Genomic DNA, 22,200 nt, shown 5'->3' with positions numbered 1-22,200 from the left:
ACAATTTTATTTTTACAACATTCCACAATATTATAATGAAAAATAACAATGTACAAGCTTGTGCTGCAAAAATATGAGTGTTCATTTGCTGCTGAAATTGTTGACTTCTTGATGTTACATTTAAACTGTATTTTAATACTGTCAAATTTAAGAAGTAATGGCTTTTATATTTAATAAATTATAGCTTGGCTGTAAGAAATCAGGCACTTAAAATTAATGAGTACATTTAGTAGTCAGATGAAATGACAGTTAATAAACAAAAATCCTGTGGTATATTCATTTATTAAATACTCAGTAGGACTCCTAATCAGATGTGTAAATTACTCAGACATACAACTGCAGGATAGGGGCCCTAATGTTTGGTGCGATGTACTTGCCATGTTCTCTAGAATGTCAACACAGCCATTTGACTCAGGAACTGTGATTACTAATGGGATTTGATAAAAATATATACCAACTGCATATTAAAATTCATGAACATGTATGTTATTAATACTGGCAAAAAGATACTAACAGATTTTCTCAGGTGCTGTTTCTGCCAATGTTTTCCTTTTAGATAATTTCAGACAGATTAAAATTCAGACCTTTAGGACCTGTATTTCTTTTCTGTGCTTCTAAATATTTTTCTGTCCTTTTTGACCAGAAAGGCCTTTCAGACTCTCAAATGTCTTTAGCATACAGCATTTTTTGTGATTTGCAGTAGAGTGCTCCACATCTCAGTGAAATGTGTGTCTCTATTTATCTCAGATTTTTAGTGGCCAGTCTGTGTTAAGAACACGGGGACATAAGAATGGCCATACTGGGTCAGAGTAATACTCCATCTATTCCAATATCCTATCTTTTAATTGTGGCCACTGCCAGATGTATCAAAGGGAAAGAACAGAACAGGACAATTGTCAAGTTGATCCATCTCCTGTCATTCAGTCCCAACATCTGGCAGTCAAATTAGACCTTGATTGACAATATCTCACCTCGAAAGAAGCCTGATAGTTGGGCAATCAGAAAGTCTTTAGGAAAGTCCAGCATTTTGTGAAAAAATGCCTTGCCTTGCCTTTAGCATTGTTAGTGGGAGTAATGAAAGAGAAAACATGTGGTCAGACTTAAAATTCCACTTACTAGTTAGAACATCCATGCGGAACTAAAAATCCCCATGTAAATTGCCATCCTAACACCCAGTGGATGAAAGTCAACAGCTTAAAGACATGTCACAAATAACAGTGACAATAACCACTCTGTTTTTGTTATTAAAAGAGCTATGACTTGCGCTGGAATGGGTTACCTGGGGAGGCAGTAGAATTTCCATCCTTAGAGGTTTCAAGGCCAGGCTTGATAATGCCCTGGCTGGAATTATTTATTTGGAGTGAGACCTGCTTTGAGCAGGCAGATTGGCCTAGATGACCTCTTGAGGTCCCTTCCAACCTTAATCTATGATTCTACGACATGCAAGCAGAACTGTAATTTGTAAAGCAATGACAAAGAACAAGAACTAAATAAAAATATTTGATAAAGCAAAAGAAAATACCTTTCGAGGTGATAGTCCCAAAATCAGAATAAATGTGCTCCCTCATCACTGCCTGACAGCTTGTTACTGTTTTTGAAATGCATACCAGTCTCTGGGAATCTAGTTATTCCTAGATTGCAAGAGACTAGCGAGGCCATTGAAGAGGAAAAAATGTAAATGAAAAAGCTAAAACATTACAGGTCTACTTTAGATTATTCCCTAATGGCTACTGATGTTACTTCTTGGATAAGAAAAGATTTGCAGATCTGCAGGAAGTCGTAGCATTAACAAATTTCCAAAGTCAACTTGTTCTCTAGAGTTCTGGGGAGCATTGACTTTGTTGTTTTAGGATGAGAGAGAAAATGAAAAACAAATAACGAAGGCCTTTTGATGGCGGAAGGGGCTCACTGATTGAAAATTTGCATGTTGTGGGCAAAGACTGTAATTGCTTATGTGAATTTGTCTTTTATTAATTAGAAAAGTAATCAACTCAGTCACTGTGCCAAAATATGGTAGTTATGTTGAAGAATTTTACTGAATGAATTAAAGGAGTTGTTTTACGCCAGGCTGTTATATTGATCATTATTCTTAATATAAAGGGGAGGGCCAGGACAATGCCCACTTCCCCCCAGGATCCACCCCTTCCCCACCTGTGCTCTGCTTCCTCCCCTCCTCTTCCCCCAGACCCTCTCTCCTGAGTGATGTAGCCTAGGAGACTAGTAGGGGCCTGTTGCTGGACTCACTGGCGGTAGCAGAGAGAAGTAGAGCAGCATGGCCCTAGCTCGCTCTGCTGCCCTCGCTACCAGCCATGTTGCTCTGCTGCCCACCATTTCACTTGGTATACTAGCCACATGTGCAATAAGTCAACCTCTTCTGCAAGTTGAAACTCAAGCTAGACAAAGTTGGGCTAGAAATAAGGCATACATTAAGAATAATTTACCAGTGCAACAATTTAGAAGGTAGCAAGTATCAGAGGGGTAGCCGTGTTAGTCTGGATCTGCAAAAGCGACAAGGAGTCCTGTAGCACCTTATAGACAGTAGATTTTCCATCACTGTCAGTTTTTAAATCAAGATTAGATTTTTATTTTTTTTAAGCTATACTCTGGGAATTCTCCCTGGAGGGAGTTCTGTGGCCTGTGTTGTACAGGAAGTTAGACTCACAATGGTCCCTCTTTTCTAAAGTTTGAAATAAAATGGAACATAACAGTTTTTAAGAACTGATCATTTGAGACTGGAGGACTTATTTCTGTGGTATTGCTTGCCTTATGAAACAATGGCAGAAGTTCAACACTCAGGTTGTTAGTTTAGAGCTTGCAGCCCAATCAGCACAGAGCCGCAGCCCATGTAACATCCTCAGGGGTCGCAGAGGCCATAATGGATGCGGCCCACATAATACATTTTGGGCCACAGAAGTGGCCCACAATGGTAAATAGGTTGAGAACCACTGGGTTAGCAGGAAACAAAAATAGAGTACAGGTTTAATTGTTTTGAGACTTTTGATCAAAGATTCTGTGTAAGTGCAATGTACTTGTAATGTATTAAAATAGGACTTTTATTTCTTTGTTGTTATTGATTTATTTAGCATTTATATTGCAGTATGCCATAGAGAGCAATTTAGTTGTGGTACCATTGTGATAGTCATTGCACAAACACACAGTGCATGAGAGTCCATACCCCAAAAAGTTTGAAGACCTTATCAAAGGAATGGAGAGACCCGGCAGAATAAAATTTGATGTTTTAGGTTGAGTCAGGAAGTAATTTGCCCCCAGCCTCCCAGAATTAGGGGAACTACTAGCGCTTAAGAGCAAGATTGCTTTCCTCTAAAACATCATACATTGGGCGATGTCGGAGTAGGTGAGTGAAGTTGGTGGATCTGTAGTTTAATTGGGAATGACAAACCTCACAGTATGCTCAGTTTGATCAGAGCAAAAACATGTTTTCACAGGTTAAGAAAAGGAACACAAAAATCACGTTAGTGTACTAAATAAGATTTACAGTCTAAACAGCTGAGCCAAATCACACTTTTAAATAGGAAAAATGCACATCCAGGCATAGTCTCCTGTGACAATAATAATAATGAGCAATAACAATAATATGAATCATATTTTGTTATAAGCCATATGGTTGTCTCGTATTTCTGTAAAAGCTGATTAAGCATTACATAAAGCAACTAACCATGGGGGTTAGGGAACATTGATTAATATAAATACATGGAACTAACAGGAAAAAATGCTCTTCAAGAGCTGAAATTTTAAAAGTCTAAACAAGAAACATAATAGAATATTTTCACATTAGACTATATTTTCTGAGGTAATTTTTCCCCCATTGTATTTTACAAGACTTTACATTTTATAATTAATCCTGTTAGTTAATTACAAATCTGCCTTCAGTATTTATATGGCTCCCATCACCATAGTATCTGAGCACACGTTTTTAATATATTTATCCTCATAAAATCCCTGTGAGATAGGATTATCCTCATTTTACAAATAGAGAATGGAGGTACAGAGAGGCTAAGGGTATGTCTACACTAGCCCCCTAGTTCAAACTAGGGAGGCTAATGAGGGCAACCGAAATCGCAAATGAAGTGCTGGATTTAAATATCCCGCACTTCATTAGCATGTTCCTGGGCGGTTGCCATTTTGGAAATTGACTAGCCCAGAATAACTGTGTCTACACGCGGCAGTGAAACGGGAGGTTGAAGTAAAGCCCTTAACTCGAATTAGCTGGTAAACTTTATTCCAGGAGGTGACTTGCCCATGATCATGCTGGAAGTCTGTAGCAAAGCAGGGAATTGAACCTATACCTTTCAAGTCCTCAGTTAGTGCCCTAACTGCTTGGCTATGCCACCTAGGGTACAAAGAGCACAGGACTGATTCTCTTTTACACTAAAACAAACCTTTCTGAATTGCCAATAGGGGGCATGCTGTGAATTAGGGAAGTCACATAGCCATTAATAAGCTAATCAAGTAGCCAATGACATTTATATCAACTACTCAATTAGTCAATAAGTGGGTTAGCTCCCGGGCACGGTGTGAGCTGTGACTGAGTAGTCCTGGCTTGCGCCAGTTCCAGGACTGCTGGGGGTCTGCTCTTTAAATCTAGTAAGAGCCTCCTGGAGCGGGAGTTGGTGCTGGTTGGAACTGCCAGACTCTTACTACATTTGAAAAAGTAGAGGTGCAGCATCAGTAAGTGATTAGCTTACTAACCACTATTTAACATCCCTAGTTAGAGGCAGAAATGCATCCTTTAAAAAATGGCAGTCAAATTCTACTAAGGAAAAGAGAAAGGAACATAAACTCTGTCAAATAAAGCATAAAAATATAACAGCGCAGGCCAAAAAAAGAATTTGAAGAGTAACCAGGAAAAGATACAACTAACAGCCCCCCCCCCCCAAAAAAAAGGAGAGAGAGAGAGAGAGAGAGTATCTCAGAGACAGGAACACTGCAAAACTGTGTGTGGCCACTGAATGATTGAGGCTGTGTCTAGATTACATCCCTCTTTCAACAGGCACTTTGAAATTGCAAATGAAGCCGGGATTTGAATTTCCCATGCTTCATATGCATAATCACGTAATGGCGCTCTTTTGAAAAAACGCTATTTCAAAAGTAAAAGCGCGGTCTACACACAGTCCTTTCAAAAAAGGAAGATTTTTTCAAAAGATCCTATAAACCTTTGACACAATCTCAATGATATATACAAAATGAATGGGTCTAAATTATCTGTTTCCTGAAGAAAAAGATGTTGAAGTCATTGTAGATAGTTCTCTGAAAATATAAGCTCGCTGTACAGTGGTAATCAGAAAAACTAACAAAATGTTAGGAATCATTAGAAAGGGGATAGATAATAAGACAAAAAATATCATAATGCCACTATATAAATACATGGAACCCCCGTGTCTTGAGTACTCTGCGAAGCTCTTATCATCCTGTCTCAAAAAAGATATATTAAAATTGGGAAAGGCGTAGAGGACAGCAGCAAAAATAATTAGGGGTATGAAATAACTTCCATATGAAGAGAGATTTAAAAGCCTGGGACCATTCTGCTTAGAATGGGTGGGAAGATAACAGAGGTTTATACATTCCTGAATGATGTGGAGAAAGTGAATAAGGAAACATTATTTTCCCAATCATATAAAACACAAAAGAGGGAGTGATTCAAAATTATAAAGGAGCAGGTTCAAACAAAAGGAAGTACTTCTTCACACAAGGCCAGGTCAACCTATGGAACTGATTGCCAGAGGACGCTGTGAAGGCCAAACAATAACTGGATTCAGGAAAGAAATAGGAAAGTTCACGGAGGTTGGGTCCATCAATGGGTCCAGGATGATCAGGGATGCAATCCCATACCCTGTATGTCCCTAACCCTATGACACACAGATGCTAGTGTAACCCACACACCTTCTGGGTGTGGTGTACTGTCCCATGTAGTGGCACTTAGACCACTTACAAAGAGAAAGGAGTTTACTCCACAGCCTTAGTGGAGAGCCAGCCAGTTGGATTTTAGCTCAAGCTGTAGACGCTCATGCACTAATCTGCAGATATCCCAGGTTCAGTTTCTCATGTTGGCATTACACTAGGCCTAAAAGACAAAGAGCAGATGGATCATAAATTGTGTGAGTGAGGTTCTGTGGCCTGCAATGAACGAGGGAGAGGGGGTCAGATTAAGGCTATGTCTACACTTGCCAGCTTTAGCAGAAAAAGGTTTTTGCACTAAACCATACGAAAATCTTCACTGAAAAGCTACATTTTGCACTGAAATTGCTGAGTTTCAGCTCAAAAATAAAACAACCCCAATTAAAGTCTTTTTGCTCTGATGCTTTTGTGGTGATGTGCCAGTGAACACTCTTGATTGGTTTTACCAGACTAATTGCCCTCCAGAGCAAACCAACAATGCAGAGCAGGCACTCCACTCTTTGAGGCTATGTTTAGAACAGTTTCCAAAAAACTAGACGTATTCTTTCAGCATCCCTGTATTCCTCTCAGTGAGAGGAATAAGGAAAGTTCCGAAAGAGGATTTTTTTCTGAAATTTGGCCCTGTGTAGATGGGCCAAATTTTGGAAAAGCCTCTTTTGGGAAAAATATGGAAAAAGATACGCAAATTATGGTTCGCAATTTGCGTATCTTTTTCCAACTTTTCCCTGCAGTTTAGACATAGCCCAAAACTCAGCAGTTCTGCCTGCAAGTATCTACTCCTCCCCTTTAGCTCCATTCTGACAGCTAGTGCTATCACTGCTCTGGGACATGCAACAAACCATTACTGTGGAATGCTCCTGCTGCCTCCCACAATGCAAAAAGAGGCAGGTAGACAGAATATGCAGTGCAGAGTCAGGGAGGGAGGAGGAGACTGAGTTCAGGGTCTTCCCCTCCCCCAGCCACCCGCCTGGCTGCTTCCGATGGCTGTCTCACACACACATCCACAGTAATGATTTGCTTTGTGTCCTAGAGCAGTGCATAGTGGGATAGCTACCACAGTATGCTCCTCTTATTGGCAATTCAAGTGCTGCATATGTAAACACACTCTGACAGTGGAAAACAGTGTGAACATAAACCAGCACTTTTCTTTTAGCGCTTTTCTGTCACCAACAAGTGTAGACATAGCCTATTGCTCATGATGACACCTTACGACATTATAGTCTTGGTGAGTCTAAAAGGGAAAAGAAAATATTCAGCTAGGATCTTACCACTTCTCCAGCAGCCAGCAGACTTTGCCCCACAAGAGGAGAGGAGTACAAGCTGCATCCTTTAAAGAGGCATAACGACAACTTCTCTTCTGCTCCCGAAGACACTGGGTTTGCATAAGAAGAGACCTGCAAATCTGCAGGTATCTGCTTTATATCTGTGGGTACCCACATCTGCAGATATGGATGCAGATAACCGTGACTTATTTTTGTGGATATGGATGTGGATGCGGATACAATTTTATGTATCCATGCAGCACTCTGTGCATAAGACACAATGCTCCCTCCCCCTCCCCCCCCCCCAATACTCCTGCTGAGTTATTGGGCCTGTACACTATTCACTACCAAGGACAGGGATTAAAAGTCACAGTGTAGCCCAAAATGTCATTACAAAGAAATTTATTTATCTGATACTCCTTTCCCTTCAACTGCTGAAATCATTACTTCATGTTAACTTTCAGCCATAACTATTGCATGCATAGGCACCCAACTTCTCCTTTAGCTTGACCTTTCCTCTTCCCCAGGGCCCACCTGCACTCCACCTCTTCCTCCAAGCTCCTACCCTCCTCTTGTCACCCCTGCTCCACCCCCATTCTACCCCTTTCTCTCACCCCGACCTGCCTCATCCCCACTCCTACTCCCCCCCCCCCCCCCACTCCCGTCTCACAACATCCTGTTTGCAGTGGATGTGAGGCGCTGGGAGGGAGAGAGGGAGGAAGGGGGAGGAGTTTGTTACTGGGTCTGCCAGCAGGCAAGAGGCACTGGAGGGAGGGGAAGAAAGAGGAGAGGGTGGCTGCTGGTGAGTGTTGAGCACCCTCTAAGTTTTCCTCCTGTGCGCTCCAGTTCTGGAGTACCCATGGAGACGGTGCCTATGACTGCTTGAATTTGGGAAAGGTGTTAAAAGGAAAAAATGAAGATGTATGTTCTGTTGTTGTTACCACAAAAGGGAATTCTCTGGATTAAAAATATAGGGTGTAGTATGGCATGATTTGGTGAATGGGAAGCTACAGTATCAATTCAAAGTAGACAGAAATGTAAAAGGCCTGTATTATCTGCAAGTAGTTATCATGTCATGGCTGTAGGGTAATTTGGGGATCCCTACACATCATATCCCAGTATTTCTGTAATTATTCTTTTTACGTGCATAGTTTTTTGCAGAGCAGTGACTGCTTTTCTTTTTTGTACAGCACTTAACATATCCTGGGCACTTATAAAATATAAATAATAGCCAGAAATGATTAGAATCCCCTGGATGGACACCCCACCAGCCCCCTCCCTGCCTCTGTACAGTTTTCAGTCCAGGATCAGGTCAATAATAATCCTAACAATGTAGGATGTTCTTGAGTGTGCTGTGAAAATAATATATTTTTGTAACAAGTGATCTCCTAAACTGAAGTAGACTTTATAGGGGATGTAACAACAAGAAACTCTGGGGTGAAAACCTAGAGAGTATGTTTATATCCATTACTGGGAGCATTCAAACAAGAACGTATTTTGAATTCAGTTAATTTTTCAATATTCTTTTAAATATTTTGCATTTCTTAATTTATGTCCCCTCTATCTGTTTTTTATTTCTGCTTGAGGGATCTAGCAATAATATCAGTGACATCATGGCTCATTGCAATGCAAACACATTGTAATGTCATAAACAAATATTGTATGCCATCTGTATTCCCACTTAAAACTGAAAATGCCAAAATCCTGTTGACAAACAATATATATGAACTATAACTACAATAACCCAATTCTGAAATTAGTGCTGAATATGAAGAACTAGCTCTCTTCAGTAAAGGTGAATCACCCAAGTTTTTAAATTACCTGTTGTAGGCATTTCTCAATGAACTTTGGAACATTCCTGGATGTTTCTTCTTTAACATTTGCTTTGCGAGACCTGTTACAAAGGGACAGGTGTAAACCTGAAGATGAAAAGACTAATGTTTTACAATAGAGTCTTAAGTTCCACTAATGTGTCTCACTTTCTTGATGTGAGGCTATGACTAGACTACAATGATTTATCTGAAAAGGGTACGCAAATTGCGCTCTGCAATTTGTGTACCTTTTTCCTATAGTTTTTTCATAAGAGGCTTTTCCAAAATGTGGCCTGTCTACACTGGGCCAAATTTCAGAAAAACCTCCTCTTTCAGAAGAGCCCTTCTTCCTAATGGAAGGAGGAAGATGGGGCTTCCAAAAGAGCACGTCTGCTCTTCCGCAAAAAAAAAAGTGGAAGAGCAGACATGTTTCCTGGACGCAGCTGAGTTTTTCTGGCATACCTCCAGTATCCCGGAAAAAACCTTAGTGTAGACATAGCCTGAAAAAATGCAATGTTGCTACTTCCCTCAGAGTATTTTAAGGCCATTCTACAACAGAAAAGCTAGTGAACCTAACCAAGTATTCTTGATTTTATTCACCAAAATAGTAAATATGAACAGAATGCCATTTAAAAAAGTATATTTCCCTTTCAATGTGTGGGTTGTTAAGTATGAAGACCTGTAGTGTCCTATGATTCTTTTTCAGGAAAAACATTGAAATCAATGAACTACAAGAGGCCCTCAACTTGCGACCAGCTGAGTTCCAACCCTCCACACTTACAACCATTTTTGTAAGTGCAGAAGGGGACAAAAAACCCTGACTTACGTCCTCGGCCCGCATTTACAATGGCACCCAGCGCTTATCAGAAATAAGGTTTCAAGTTACGACGCCCCCGACTTGCGACACTTTCCCTGGAACCAATTGCATTGCAAATCAGAAGCCTCCAATATTGAATTTCTCAGTTAGGAATACATAGTTTAGCCCTTTCTTTGTATAATGTCTTGCAATAAAATATAGCATGGGATTTATCTAGAATAGAAACAATCTCTAAGGAGAATGTATTACAGTCCATTTTAATAGATGTGGATTGGTGTGTAAGTGAGAAAGAAAGGCAGAGAGAAAGAGAGAGAAAAAGAGAAAGATCCTTTTATAACATCTATACTAGTATCCAGATAGGCTTATAGTGCACTAATGAAAAGAACCAATTTTTACACAAAATTAAATTTTGCTTTTCTTTAAAGTTTTATTTGGTTTATGTGTATGCTGACAGTTAGTAGAAAGTCGTGGCCCAATTCTTTAATCCAATGAAACTTCCTGTGACTTCAGTGGGAATATTGCTAATACAAAGAACCACAGACTTGGGACCCAAATCTTTATTAGAATGGTACTGTCAGACTTGAGTACACTATCACCTTACTGCGCAGTAAGTTTCTTGCTCAGGAATGAGAAAAAGTACACACACCTTGAGCACAGCAAGTAAGGGTGTGTCTATACAGCACCCTAAACTCGAAATAAGATATGCAACTTACCCTAACAGAGCTCTAAACACCAGGGTATATAGGTTCCCAGCACTGTTAGCTCCTCCCCTCGTGGAGGTGGTTTACCTACAGCACTAGGAGAGCTCTCCCAGTGCTGGTGCCATGACCACATTGCCACGTTAAAGTGCCGCTGCAGCTGTGCTTTGAACATAGTCGTGTTGATAAAGCCTTAAAGTAACTCGTGATTCATTTTCATTCTGGACCAAATGCAGCTTGCCTTGCACGCACAAGTCATTCTCTTTAGCAAAGGGATTCCACGTATGAGTCAGAAGTGCAATATTGGCTCAACATGGGCACACTGTAATTGAATTTTAAAAGAAATGAAATTACTGGTGGAGTGGGTTGTCCTGTGAAAATGCTTATGAAATAATGGTTAAACATTTAACAAAATGCAGAGTTCTGGAAACAAGGATAAACTCATCTGTATTTTGGTGAAAATACCTCCTGCACTGTTAGCACCACCACAGGCTCAAACCACCTGTTTGAAAAGGAATCCTGACAGCTTGGGTCAGCACTGTCAATCAGCAGTGCAGCAGGGCTAAAGCAGGTTCCCCACCTGCCCTCAGATTCAGCCTGCATTTCCCTCTGGCTCCTAGGCTGAGGCACAGCCATGGGGACTCCACACATTGTCCCTGCCCCAAGCGCAGGCTCTGCAACCAATGGGAGCTTTGGGGGTGGCACCTGTGGACCGAGGCAGTGCGCTCCAGAGCTGCCTAGCCATGCCTCCACCTGGGAGCCAGAGGAAAATACCAACCACTTCTAGGAACCGCCTGTGGTAAGCGCTGCTCAAAGGCTGCTCCCTGAACCCTCTCCTGTGCTCCAAACCCCTGAGCCCTGTACCACACCCAAACTCCCAGAGCTCATACCCCTCACCTTTCCCTCATCCCAATGCCCTGCCTCAGTCCTCAACCCTCTCCCATACTCCCTCCCATATACTGCACTGAATCCCACACTCTGAACCCCTCAGTCCCAACCCAGAGCCCACATGCCGCATCCCTCTTCTCCAATCCCACCCCAGAGCCCACACCCCTTGTCACAGCCCTCACTTCCCCCCACATCCCAATGCCTGCCCCAGCCTGGAGCCTCCCATCATACCCTGAACCTCTCATTTCTGGACCCATCTCAGAGCCTGCACCCCAAGCACAGCCCCCATATTCCCTCCCATCCCCTCTGTCCCAACCAGGTGCTCCCTCCCACACTTTGAACTCTTCACTGCTGGTCCCATCCCAGAGCCTGCATCCCCAGACAGAGTCCTCACTCCTTCCCACATCCCAAACTTCTGCCCAGTAAGAGATGGGGCAAGGGTGTTTGGTTTTCTGTGTTCAAAAAGTTGGCAAATGTAGGTTTATTTTATCAATGTATAGCACCATCCATAAGCAAAACAAGATTTGATTGCCAAATGTTCATTCAGATGATAGCACAAATTCTTATTGAAAATGTAAGATTTTGCGAGGTCCTTTAATGATGTACGGCCTCCATAAACTGAAAGCCCTGGTAATTGTGGATATGTGGGAGGCATTTTGTTTGCACTTGCAAACCATTTTTCATTTCAAATATTTCTAATATCTGGTGAGAGGAAAGCTGTCCAGTATCAAGGCCTAAGTGACACTGGCTACCACCACTAGTACTAACCCAATTCTCATCCAGAGAATTTTGTAAGTACAAAAGATAGTTGAGCTGATACCTTTTCATGTTTGAGGGCTCTCTTCAAACCTCCTGAACAGGTAATATCTGTAATGGCTATTTGGTTTGTTGCTGCCAGGGCCAACAGACTAGTTTTCCCTGAAAGGACATCTTTTCAGGGTTGTATGCAGTGGTGATAGTTGTGTTGCTCCCAGGGTATTAGAAAGACAAACCTGAAAAAGAGTTCTGTGTAAGCTGAAAAGCTTGATTCTCCTACCAACAGAAATTGGTCCAGTAAAGGAAAATTGGAGCTCAATCAGTTTGTCTCATAGTTTCAGGTGTAGGTCCTGGAATTGGTCCTGGAGTTCAGTGGCCAGATGCTCTCCTAGAAGCTCCATCTAATGGTATTGTTCCCATTAATAAGGGCAGGCTTGCATTGCATTGTGGGAGGAAAAGAAAGTCGCTGTTTTGAGTCTTCCTAACGTGGTTATAAATAAAAGGTCATGGCAGTTACTCAATGGTAAACGTCATGTTCTTGGTATTTAAAAAATAAATGAAAGCTAATCTAGCTATATATTTTTTTAGTTAGGTCAAAAAAATAATTAACAGTAATTTTTACAGCTGCTCCTGAGTTGATACTACATTTATCACTGAATTCTCCTGCCAGTTTTTGTGGTTTGCAATCACATTTCCATTTGTTTAAAGATATATTTTTCTCTCCCCTGTTGCTGCACAAAACACCATATAAACGATAGGAGGAAATGGTGAAACTGACTACACCCAGTTGACAGAGTAAACAAACTGAAAATCAATATTTTTTTCGCTAATCTCTTCAGTTACAGTAATATTAGGAATTACTTGTAACAATCGCTGTTTTGAGGCAGGATTGTGATTTTTAAGTTGATTGGGGGGTCTATTTAAATTTTTTGAATGACACAAGCTCTTTTAGACAGGTTTTCAATAATGTTTTTTGTTTGTATGACTCAGCTTTCCCCCTGGAAAAATAAATGACTAATTGTGTGTGTGTGCATGTATTTACTCAGCCAGTTATAATCAAGTGAGTGTAATCCTTTACATGATATTAAAATAATGAAAAACCATCCTAACTTGCACCTTCTTTAGGATGCAATCAGTGTTTTGATCACTATGTCCATATAGTTTATTAAGAATTTTTATTCAATTAGATAAAGAAGGATAAATCCTAAATTATGTAAGTGATATATAGAAATGTAGCTTCTTCTCAAGTACGTGTTTCAAATAAATACATAATATTTAACACTTCCCAAACAGTGCACTACAGATACTAATTAGTACGAATCCTTGCAACAGTCCAATGAGGTAAATAATTACAGTAAATGGTCACAATTCTCCAGATAGAAAAACTACCACAAAGACAAGCCAAACAATATGTCAAAGACCACAGTCCATAGCCCTAGTATTGCCTAGGTAGAACTCAATTCAGAATCTGGACCTAATTCAGTGGTAGACTGGGAATGAGAACATAGAACCTGGTTATAGGCCCTAAAACATGCTGTCACTCACTTTCATAGCTTAATTATGTTACACTAACTTTGTTGCTGATGAACAATTAGTTTACGAATATTGTATTCCTTCCTTGAAAATCGAGTTTATCAAAGTAAGATAGCAAGCTAATCTACAACATCCTGACTCTGACACAAGTTTTGGTAAAACTTTTTGCAGATATGCATTTTGTTATAATGCCAAGCTCAGAGAGCAAATACCTCTGTGACTGATGTTTGCCCCAGTAAATTGATTTACCATTTTTTTAAAAAAGAGCTGACGCAAGTTTAACAAAGGGAGGTGTTGGGGTATCGTTGTTACTGATTGGTTCATCCGTTACACTCCCATTTGTCTTTAAATGATTGTCCATCTGCACAAGGTCTCTCAGATAAGCCAACTTTCTATTACAGGTGCAAGTTAAGATATTACTTGCTTTGAAAGTAACCAAGTAAGCAAGATTACGTGTTTAACTTGGAGGTAAACCTAAATATGTACTTTTACAATGTCTATTTTTATTTTATACTTCTTCCACTTAACACAAATAACTTTGTGCAAATGTAATTTGTAAATTTAAATGAAGTTGTGAAGGACTGGCAGTTAAGATTTGCTATACTGTAGTTGTAACTGGCATCAACAAGTGCATTTGGTTTTACATCAGACATGAAATTCAGGCTCTTTTTTGGGCAGAAAATCAAAATCTAAGAAAGAAAGCAGCAGGAACTTTTTACATTAGCCCAGATCATTACGAATTATATGCTTTTGTTCTTTTAGGGTCTCTGGCTAACTACTGAAAATTTTTATCAAGACTCTTGGTTTACCTCCTAACATCCACGTAAGTAAATAAATATGAAAATAAATTGTTCGTTTTAATTATCTGTTTATTTTAATGTATCAAGTATGACACTTTTCATCTTCAAATTGCTTTAGAAAAAACATTAATTCTTTAAATTCATTGTCATTGAGAATAACAGGAAAATCTACTGATTCACATAAAAATACCAGACATTGCAAAATGCTTGAAAATGCAACTGTTAGGTAAATAAGGCAAGGTCACAGATAAGTCTATCTGCTAACCTTCAGCTCATTCAGAATACTAGATGCAACACAGAAAGTAAATTGAAATTGCTATGAAATAAAATGGAAAAGCAAGTTCATGTTTTTCTTGTTTCATTACGTATGAAAAAGAAGTTATTTAAACGTATTTCCTAAGTGCCTTTTAGAAAATTATGTTCTATTCTAAAGCAAATTTCATAGTTGATTCTAGATGTTTAGGGAAATACTGTTTTAAAGGAGTAATTTTTTGTGCATCCAATATGTTCATTTTAATGTAATATCCGAAAAGAAACAAAATCATTCTTTTGTTTCAGTCTTCTTTCTTATTCCACAAGAAGCAGCAAAAGCTTAGGCATGTTACAGCTGGATTTAAAGAACATGGTTAAGCCAGCAGACTTTTCTGACACATATACTTAAGAGAAAAATAGTACTGGTCTTAAATAGAAAAAAAGGAGCTGGTGTATAATATCGCCACTTAGCAGTTCTTCCCTTTTTAAGTTTGTGCCTTTATATGTGCTTTTGTGGGGAAAAGACATTGTAGCTTGTTCTTCTTAGGGTAGCAACAGCAATAGACAACAGTGACTGGAAGCTGAGCATATGAAAGCTGTATTACATCTTTGATATATAGGCTAGCTATTGGAAGACAGGGCTTTTTAAAATGCTGTTGCACACACCTGGGACTCTATCAGAACAGTGTATTTTATATTAGTACATTACTTTGGAAGTAAAGTACAACAGAGATTTTGTACATGCAGGATTTTTTTCCACCCTGGATACAAGATAAAAATAGATTTGCCTGTAGTTACTTGTCTGAGGTGATCAGATTTCAGAAGTTTGCACAATAAATAACTGGTTGTGCACAGATTTGGGTAAGATTATTAACATTTCAATGCAGTCACTACCTTGCATAAAACATACCTTGAAATATTAATAAATATCTGAAAAATTGACCTTCTAATTAAGTGAATAAATAATATGCACCTTGATTCTGCAAATACTTATGCAAGTGAAGAAGTTTACTTACATGAATAGTCCCAGTGATTTCAACAGATTTTCTAAATAAAGTTACATACATATATGTGTGTTTGCAGGACTGGGTGTTAAGAATTGTAAGGACTGGATAATAATAAGTCTAATCTGCAAAATACATGGTAGCAAAATCTAAATTTTATATATATATAATTTCAGAGAGAAATGGTGAATGTGGTAATATATTTTATTAGACCAACTTCTGATGGGGAAAGAGATAAGTTGTCTCTTCTTCAGTACAATATAGCTCTAAAGCTTGTCTTTTCCATCAGCAGAAGTTGGTCCAATAAAAATATTGGCTCACTCCCCCTCATCTCTCTCTGATCCTGAGACCAACAGAACTACCAAAGTACTGCAAACTACAATATAAGATTTCATTAGGCATGAAAAGTGTGAAGAGTAAGGAATACTGTCGTGACAGAGTGACTGATTACAGTTTTTCGCACTAAATGTGCATGTAATTGACGTGCAGCTACATGATTGTACTCAGTGAGGCCATGATCCTGAAAACCCTTATTTGTGAGATAAACTCTGAGCATATGTGTACTGCCATAGGCTACGTCTACACTGGCCCCAAATTCCGGAAAAGTCATGCAAAGCAGGTAAGTCAGAATAGGGAAATCCGCGGGGGATTTAAATATCCCCCGCGGATTTAAATAAACATGTCCGCTGCTTTTTTTCCGGCTTGGGGAAAAGCCGGAAAAAAGCGTCTAGACTGGCGCGATCCTCCGGAATAAAGCCCTTTTCCAGAGGATCTCTTATTCCTACTTGAAAGTGGAAGTACTATACTTGAAAGTAGGAATAAGAGATCCTCTGGAAAAGGGCTTTATTCCGGAGGATTGCGCCAGTCTAGACGCTTTTTTCCGGCTTTTCCCCAAGCCGGAAAAAAAGCAGCGGACATGTTTATTTAAATCCGCGGGGAATATTTAAATCCCCCGCGGATTTCCCTATTCTGACTTACCTGCTTTGCATGACTTTTCTGGAATTTGGGGCCAGTGTAGACGTAGCCATAGAGTCTAGAATTCTCACATATCCAAAGTTACTCACATGTTCAAGAATTAGCAAGACTGGGGACCTAGAGAGAAGGATTTCAACAAATTAAGGACCTAATCCTCCAAACATTGATGAAGATCTGGGGAAATATGTGTGGTAATTAGCAATATACTTATTAGTAAGTGTTTGCAGAATTGGGACCTAAAATTGGCTGTAATTCAGTACAGTACCAAACATCTGATCTTGAAAACAGTTCCACATATGAGTGATTTTGTAATCCTTTCAGACAGCAAGTAAAATGAATCACTTAAGTGTTTGAAGGATTAGCCTTTAAAATAGAACTTAGATCCTAATATATATTTTTCTGTAGGAGTCTTCTTTCCTTTCCAAATATAGTACATACTGTGCAGTACTGGATTTCTTTCTTCTTCTTTCCGCATAGGTAGGAATGGTGTCCCTAGCCTATGTTTGTCTGGAAATGGATGACAGGGGAGGAATCACATGAGGATTACCTGTTGTATTCCCTCCCTCTGGGGCATCTGGTATTGACCACTGTTGGCAGACAGGAAACTGAGCTAGATGGACCTTTGGTCTGACCCAGTATGGCTGTTCTTATGTTATATTCTTAGCCTAATCACTATGTAAATTAATCCATGTCGATGTTTCTCTTACTCTGTTCTCTTTGCCCTGTTCTACACTAGGGAATTATTTTGAAATAACCCCCTTTATTTTGAAATAATAAGCGGAGCATCCACACTACCAAGCCCATTATTTCAAAATAACGAGCTGGTTATTTTGAAATCTGTACTCCTGCTTTGCTCGGGGAATAACACTTGTTTCAAAATAGTTATTTTGAAGTAGCATTAGTGTCGATGTTCCGCTGCTGCTGTTTTGAAATAACTGCTCCCCAGAGTCATTCAAAGTAATTACTCCTCAGTGCTCCCTCGAGCTCTAAGTTGAGGTAGTGCATCCACAATAACAGAGCCTGCCTTGGCATAATTTTGAGACTCCCTCATAGTGAGGACATGCTATTTCGATTTTATTACTCTGGGAGTTATAAATGTAGTTATTTCAAAATAATTTTCTAGTGTAGACATTGACCCAGTGACTCAATGCTAAAAAAATCAATTTAGCGAGGCCAATACAATTAGAAGAATCTTTCTAAAATGAACATGTGTTAGTGTTCACAACAGAGATTTTCTTTTAGCACTGGCAGATTGTGTGTTTGATTGCTTTATTTATTTGTCTGATTTTCATAGATATAGATTTAAAATAAGCATTTGGATACTGTATGAATCTGCTGCTTGGAAAGCAAAAAAGTTTAGTTTTAGAGGTACTGTTATGATTGAGTTTATTTCAGCAAGGACCCAGTTCTTTTCATTGCTACAGCTGAAGTTATTCATGTCCTCAGTGGGCAAAATCAGACCCTTGGAATGTAAGCCTGCCTACCTATCTATCTCTGACTTAATGCCAGATTCAGTAATCAGTTTCAGTCTAAATGCTGGAGTGGCAGCAGAAAGGAATAAACAAAGCAGCGACCTCTGGTAGGAAATTGACAAAAACATAATTATATTCTTTTGCTTTTCATTTATTAGATAAAATAAATGTGACTATAGTAAGATAATTTATTGTAATTTTTTACTCATGGGCAGTTTTTACCTCCAGTGTTGTCATTTAAAGCTTACATTTACATTTTACACACACACTTTAATACTGGGCTGCTAAAAATAAGTTGGAGAATGTAGATATTAGGAATTACATAATAATAGCAATATAGTCTAGAGAAGGTTTGGTAATTAAGTGAGGAACTAAACATCCATGAATACAAAAAAATTGAAAACTTTAAAAAAGTAATTGCAGGCTTAGGAATAGAATAAAGCAAAAACAGAATGCTGCTTGTGCTGTTTTTTAATACTGATTTTTATTCTGCAATGCTTTTAGACATTTGGTTTTAGCATTAAGAATACAGTTTTTTATTTACTTGTCCACAACTCAGGAAATATATAATGGATTATTTTAATATGTTAAAATGTGGGAGGTACAAGGACAGAGAGTTAGGGGTCCATATTCTATACCCAGATATGTCAGTAATTAGCCTTCTGACTTGCAGCAAGTCACTTCATCTCTCTCTGTATGCTTTTGTTTTCCCATCTGTGAAACAGGAATACTATTATTAAGTCATTTTGGTAACGCACTTTTAGAAGTGAAAAAATGCTATACAACTATATAATATCAGTGGTAAAAAAATGTAAATGTGTATCTGTAACCTGAGATTGTAAGGATAAACTGATGTTAATGCCAGAAACAAATAATTATACTGTATATATTATAAATTATATAGTGTATGTTGGACCATATAAAAAGATGATTATTTATCCAGATAGTAATCATTATTTATGCAGACCCCTTCTTGTGAGAGGGCAAGCATGTTAAACTCTGTAAATATGTAATAATTCCATGGGAGCAATAGTTTACATAATCTAAAACTATCTAATTGTTTTGATGGACAAGTATTAAACTGAGATATGAGGGGGTGAAGTGCATTGTGCAGCCAGCAGCAGTTTGATTATTTTTAACATGTAACCATACTTATCTAATAATACGTTTTTCAAGTCTTCAAATGTTTTCTCAAGAAAAAGAATTTGACTGTAGCAACCTCATACATTAACCAGTAAAGTTTATGTACAGCATTTTCTTATTAACAACCCGAAGCTGATAAATTTAATCTGTGGATAAGGAACAGGTTGCATCATAATGATTATCCGGGATATCAATTTTAAAAAAGAATTTTAAAAATGAATTTCTGCCATATTTTACGTTAAACCTGTTTGCAATGCTAGTTATTTATAGACAGACTATATATAACTGTGATTTATTAATATTCTAGAATAGGTTGGAAACCAATTTTGTAGGTCTGTCTTCTTATATTTTAAGAAAGACTGAGTGGAAAGATGCTACATAAAAAAAGAATATTGTGTTTGTATTTATTGTATTTTCCAAGTCTGCAACAGTTGCTTCTCTTAATATTATTACAAAGAACAAACATAGAGTGAATCACACTTATTTATCTAATTTGAGAAAAATTCTAAGAAGTTATTTTGTGTTGTGTTTGCAGAACAGAGTGTTCTGAAAGTTAACACATGGTGGAGAGAACCTGTAAGCAGAAGGTACAGTATTGTTTACACTGTAGAAGCTCGTCTGTGTATTAGAAAGCGCTGACAACTCAAATGGATCGTATGGAACTGCAAAATGTCAACATCAAACTTGATGAGGAGAGCAACAGCGGAGAAAGCATTGAAGACAGCTACACTGATATAACAGATCCAGAAAAGGCTACTATTAGCAGGTATGCATGTAAATAAAAAGGGCTTTATGCTCAGACTAAAAGGAGGTAGCCAAAGACTAACAGATATACCAGACTTTTATTTATGGCACCCAAACATTAAATTCAGATTAGGTCACGAATCAAAATTAGTCTGATTGCTCAGTGGTTATTCCCTACTGCACTCTTTGACATGATTATTGTTCTGGTTAGACTCGCTGAGATATTCAATGTCAATAGTGAGGTGCATTAGTAAATTGTTTGCTGAGGTTTACCTGCACTGAGGCTGTGTCTAGACTACATGCCTCTGTTGTCAGAGGCATGTAGATTAGACACATAGGCAAAGGTAAATGAAGCTGCGATTTAAATGATCGCGGCTTCATTTACATTTACATGGCTGCCGCGCTGAGCCGACAAACAGCTAATCAGCTGTTTGTCCGCTCAGCGCGCTGGTCTTGACGAGGTTTACCGGGGCTGCCGACAAAGGGCTTTGATGTCGGCAGGGGAGCGTCCAGACTAGCGCGCTGAGCGGACAAACAGCTAATCAGCTGTTTGTCAGCTCAGCGCGGCAGCCATGTAAATGTAAATGAAGCCGCGATCATTTAAATCGCGGCTTCATTTACCTTTGCCAAAACAACAAATCTACATGGCTCCGTCGACGGAGCCATGTAGTTTAGACGTACCCTGACTGTCCAGTTCTTGACTCTGCTGTCCAGTATCAAAAATGCTCAGTTCTCATAATACCTATATATTATTATAAAGGCAATTACAGGGTTCTTTGACACCTAGATACAAATAATTATTAAGTTTTTATTGTTTTCACTCAAAATTGTTCACAATTTACACAATCTTTTATTTTAAAGATTATGTGTTTTAAAACTACTTTCAAGTTCAAGCAATGACCTATTGAACATGCAATTTCAATGTGAAAGTTTTATTCAGAGAAGTAATTTATTTCTTCTTTTACTTCCTTATTAATAGAAATGTTTTGGAGAATGTCTCCATTATGACCAAGGGCAGGTCTACACTGCAGTGTTATTTCCGAATAACTGACATTATTCCAAAATAACATAGCTCTTGCCTATGCAACAAACCATTATTTCAAAACAATTTCAAGATGGCGGAATTTTTACTCCAACTCCTGTAACCCTAATTTCATGAGGAGAAATGGAAGTTGAAGGAAGAGTGTTCTTCTTTCAACTTCCTGAGGTGTAGACAGAGGCAAAAGCTGAAGTAAGGTATTTCAACTTCAGCTATGCAACTGACATAGCTGAAGTTATGTATCTTAATTCGACTTTTGCCCTGCAGTGTAGATGTGCCCCAAGAAATCAAATAGAAGTCTGATGATTCTTTGAGCTTAAATTAATCTAGAATGTTAAGAAACATCACAATTTTAAAGTCTGAAGCAAAATCAATGAAAATCAGTATGGGTATGTCTACACTACCCCGCTAGTTCGAACTAGCGGGGGTAATGTAGTCATCCGCAATTGCAAATGAAGCCCGGGATTTGAATTTCCCGGGCTTCATTTGCATGAAACCGGCCGGCGCCATTTTTAAATGCCGGCTAGTTCGAACCCCGTGCCGCGCGGCTACACGCGGCACGGAGTAGCTAGTTCGGATTAGGCTTCTAATCCGAACTAGCTGTACTCCTCGTGGAATGAGGAGTACAGCTAGTTCGGATTAGGAAGCCTAATCCGAACTAGCTACTCCGTGTCGCGTGTAGCCGCGCGGCACGGGATTCGAACTAGCCGGCATTTAAAAATGGCGCCGGCCGGCTTCATTCAAATGAAGCCCGGGAAATTCAAATCCCGGGCTTCATTTGCAATTGCGGATGACTACATTACCCCTGCTAGTTCGAACTAGCAGGGTAGTGTAGACATACCCTATGAGCAGGAGAGTTCTAAGCAACACTGGAAATCAGGCTGCTTCATTAAGTATCTAAATATAGAGTAAAGAGCATAACTTTGGGAACCCACATTTGATACTCCTGACTCCAGAATTCAATGTAACTCTTAAAATATTATATATTTTCATTGCCTCTTAAACACAGCCATGAGCCAAAGTTCAGGTCTGGACCCAAACTCTGGCAAGTAAGGGAATTCTTCTGCAAAAAGGCGTGTGTGGACAGGGA

At 39.0% G+C, this 22,200-nt stretch overlaps 1 protein-coding gene across 4 annotated transcripts in view; it reads left to right on the top strand.

Annotated features, from left to right (window-relative positions):
* The window catches only part of SLC38A4 (solute carrier family 38 member 4), a 67,467-nt gene that overhangs the window by 17,871 nt on the left and 27,396 nt on the right, over window positions 1-22,200 (top strand). For 2 of the 4 annotated variants that reach the window (XM_006126473.4, XM_075930566.1), the window contains exons 2-3: window positions 14,444-14,504; window positions 19,863-20,093. In XM_006126473.4, the coding sequence (XP_006126535.2) occupies window positions 19,975-20,093 (119 nt within the window). In that variant the 5' untranslated portion in view covers window positions 14,444-14,504; window positions 19,863-19,974. Of the gene's footprint in view, window positions 1-14,004; window positions 14,150-14,443; window positions 14,505-19,862; window positions 20,094-22,200 lie in introns of those variants that run through there. The other 2 variants (XM_075930559.1, XM_075930574.1) reach the window with 2 other exon arrangements.

This window comes from Pelodiscus sinensis, chromosome 1 (genome assembly GCF_049634645.1).
Source record: "Pelodiscus sinensis isolate JC-2024 chromosome 1, ASM4963464v1, whole genome shotgun sequence".
Taxonomy (NCBI): domain Eukaryota; kingdom Metazoa; phylum Chordata; order Testudines; family Trionychidae; genus Pelodiscus; species Pelodiscus sinensis.
This window is presented reverse-complemented; position numbering and strand designations above follow the sequence as displayed.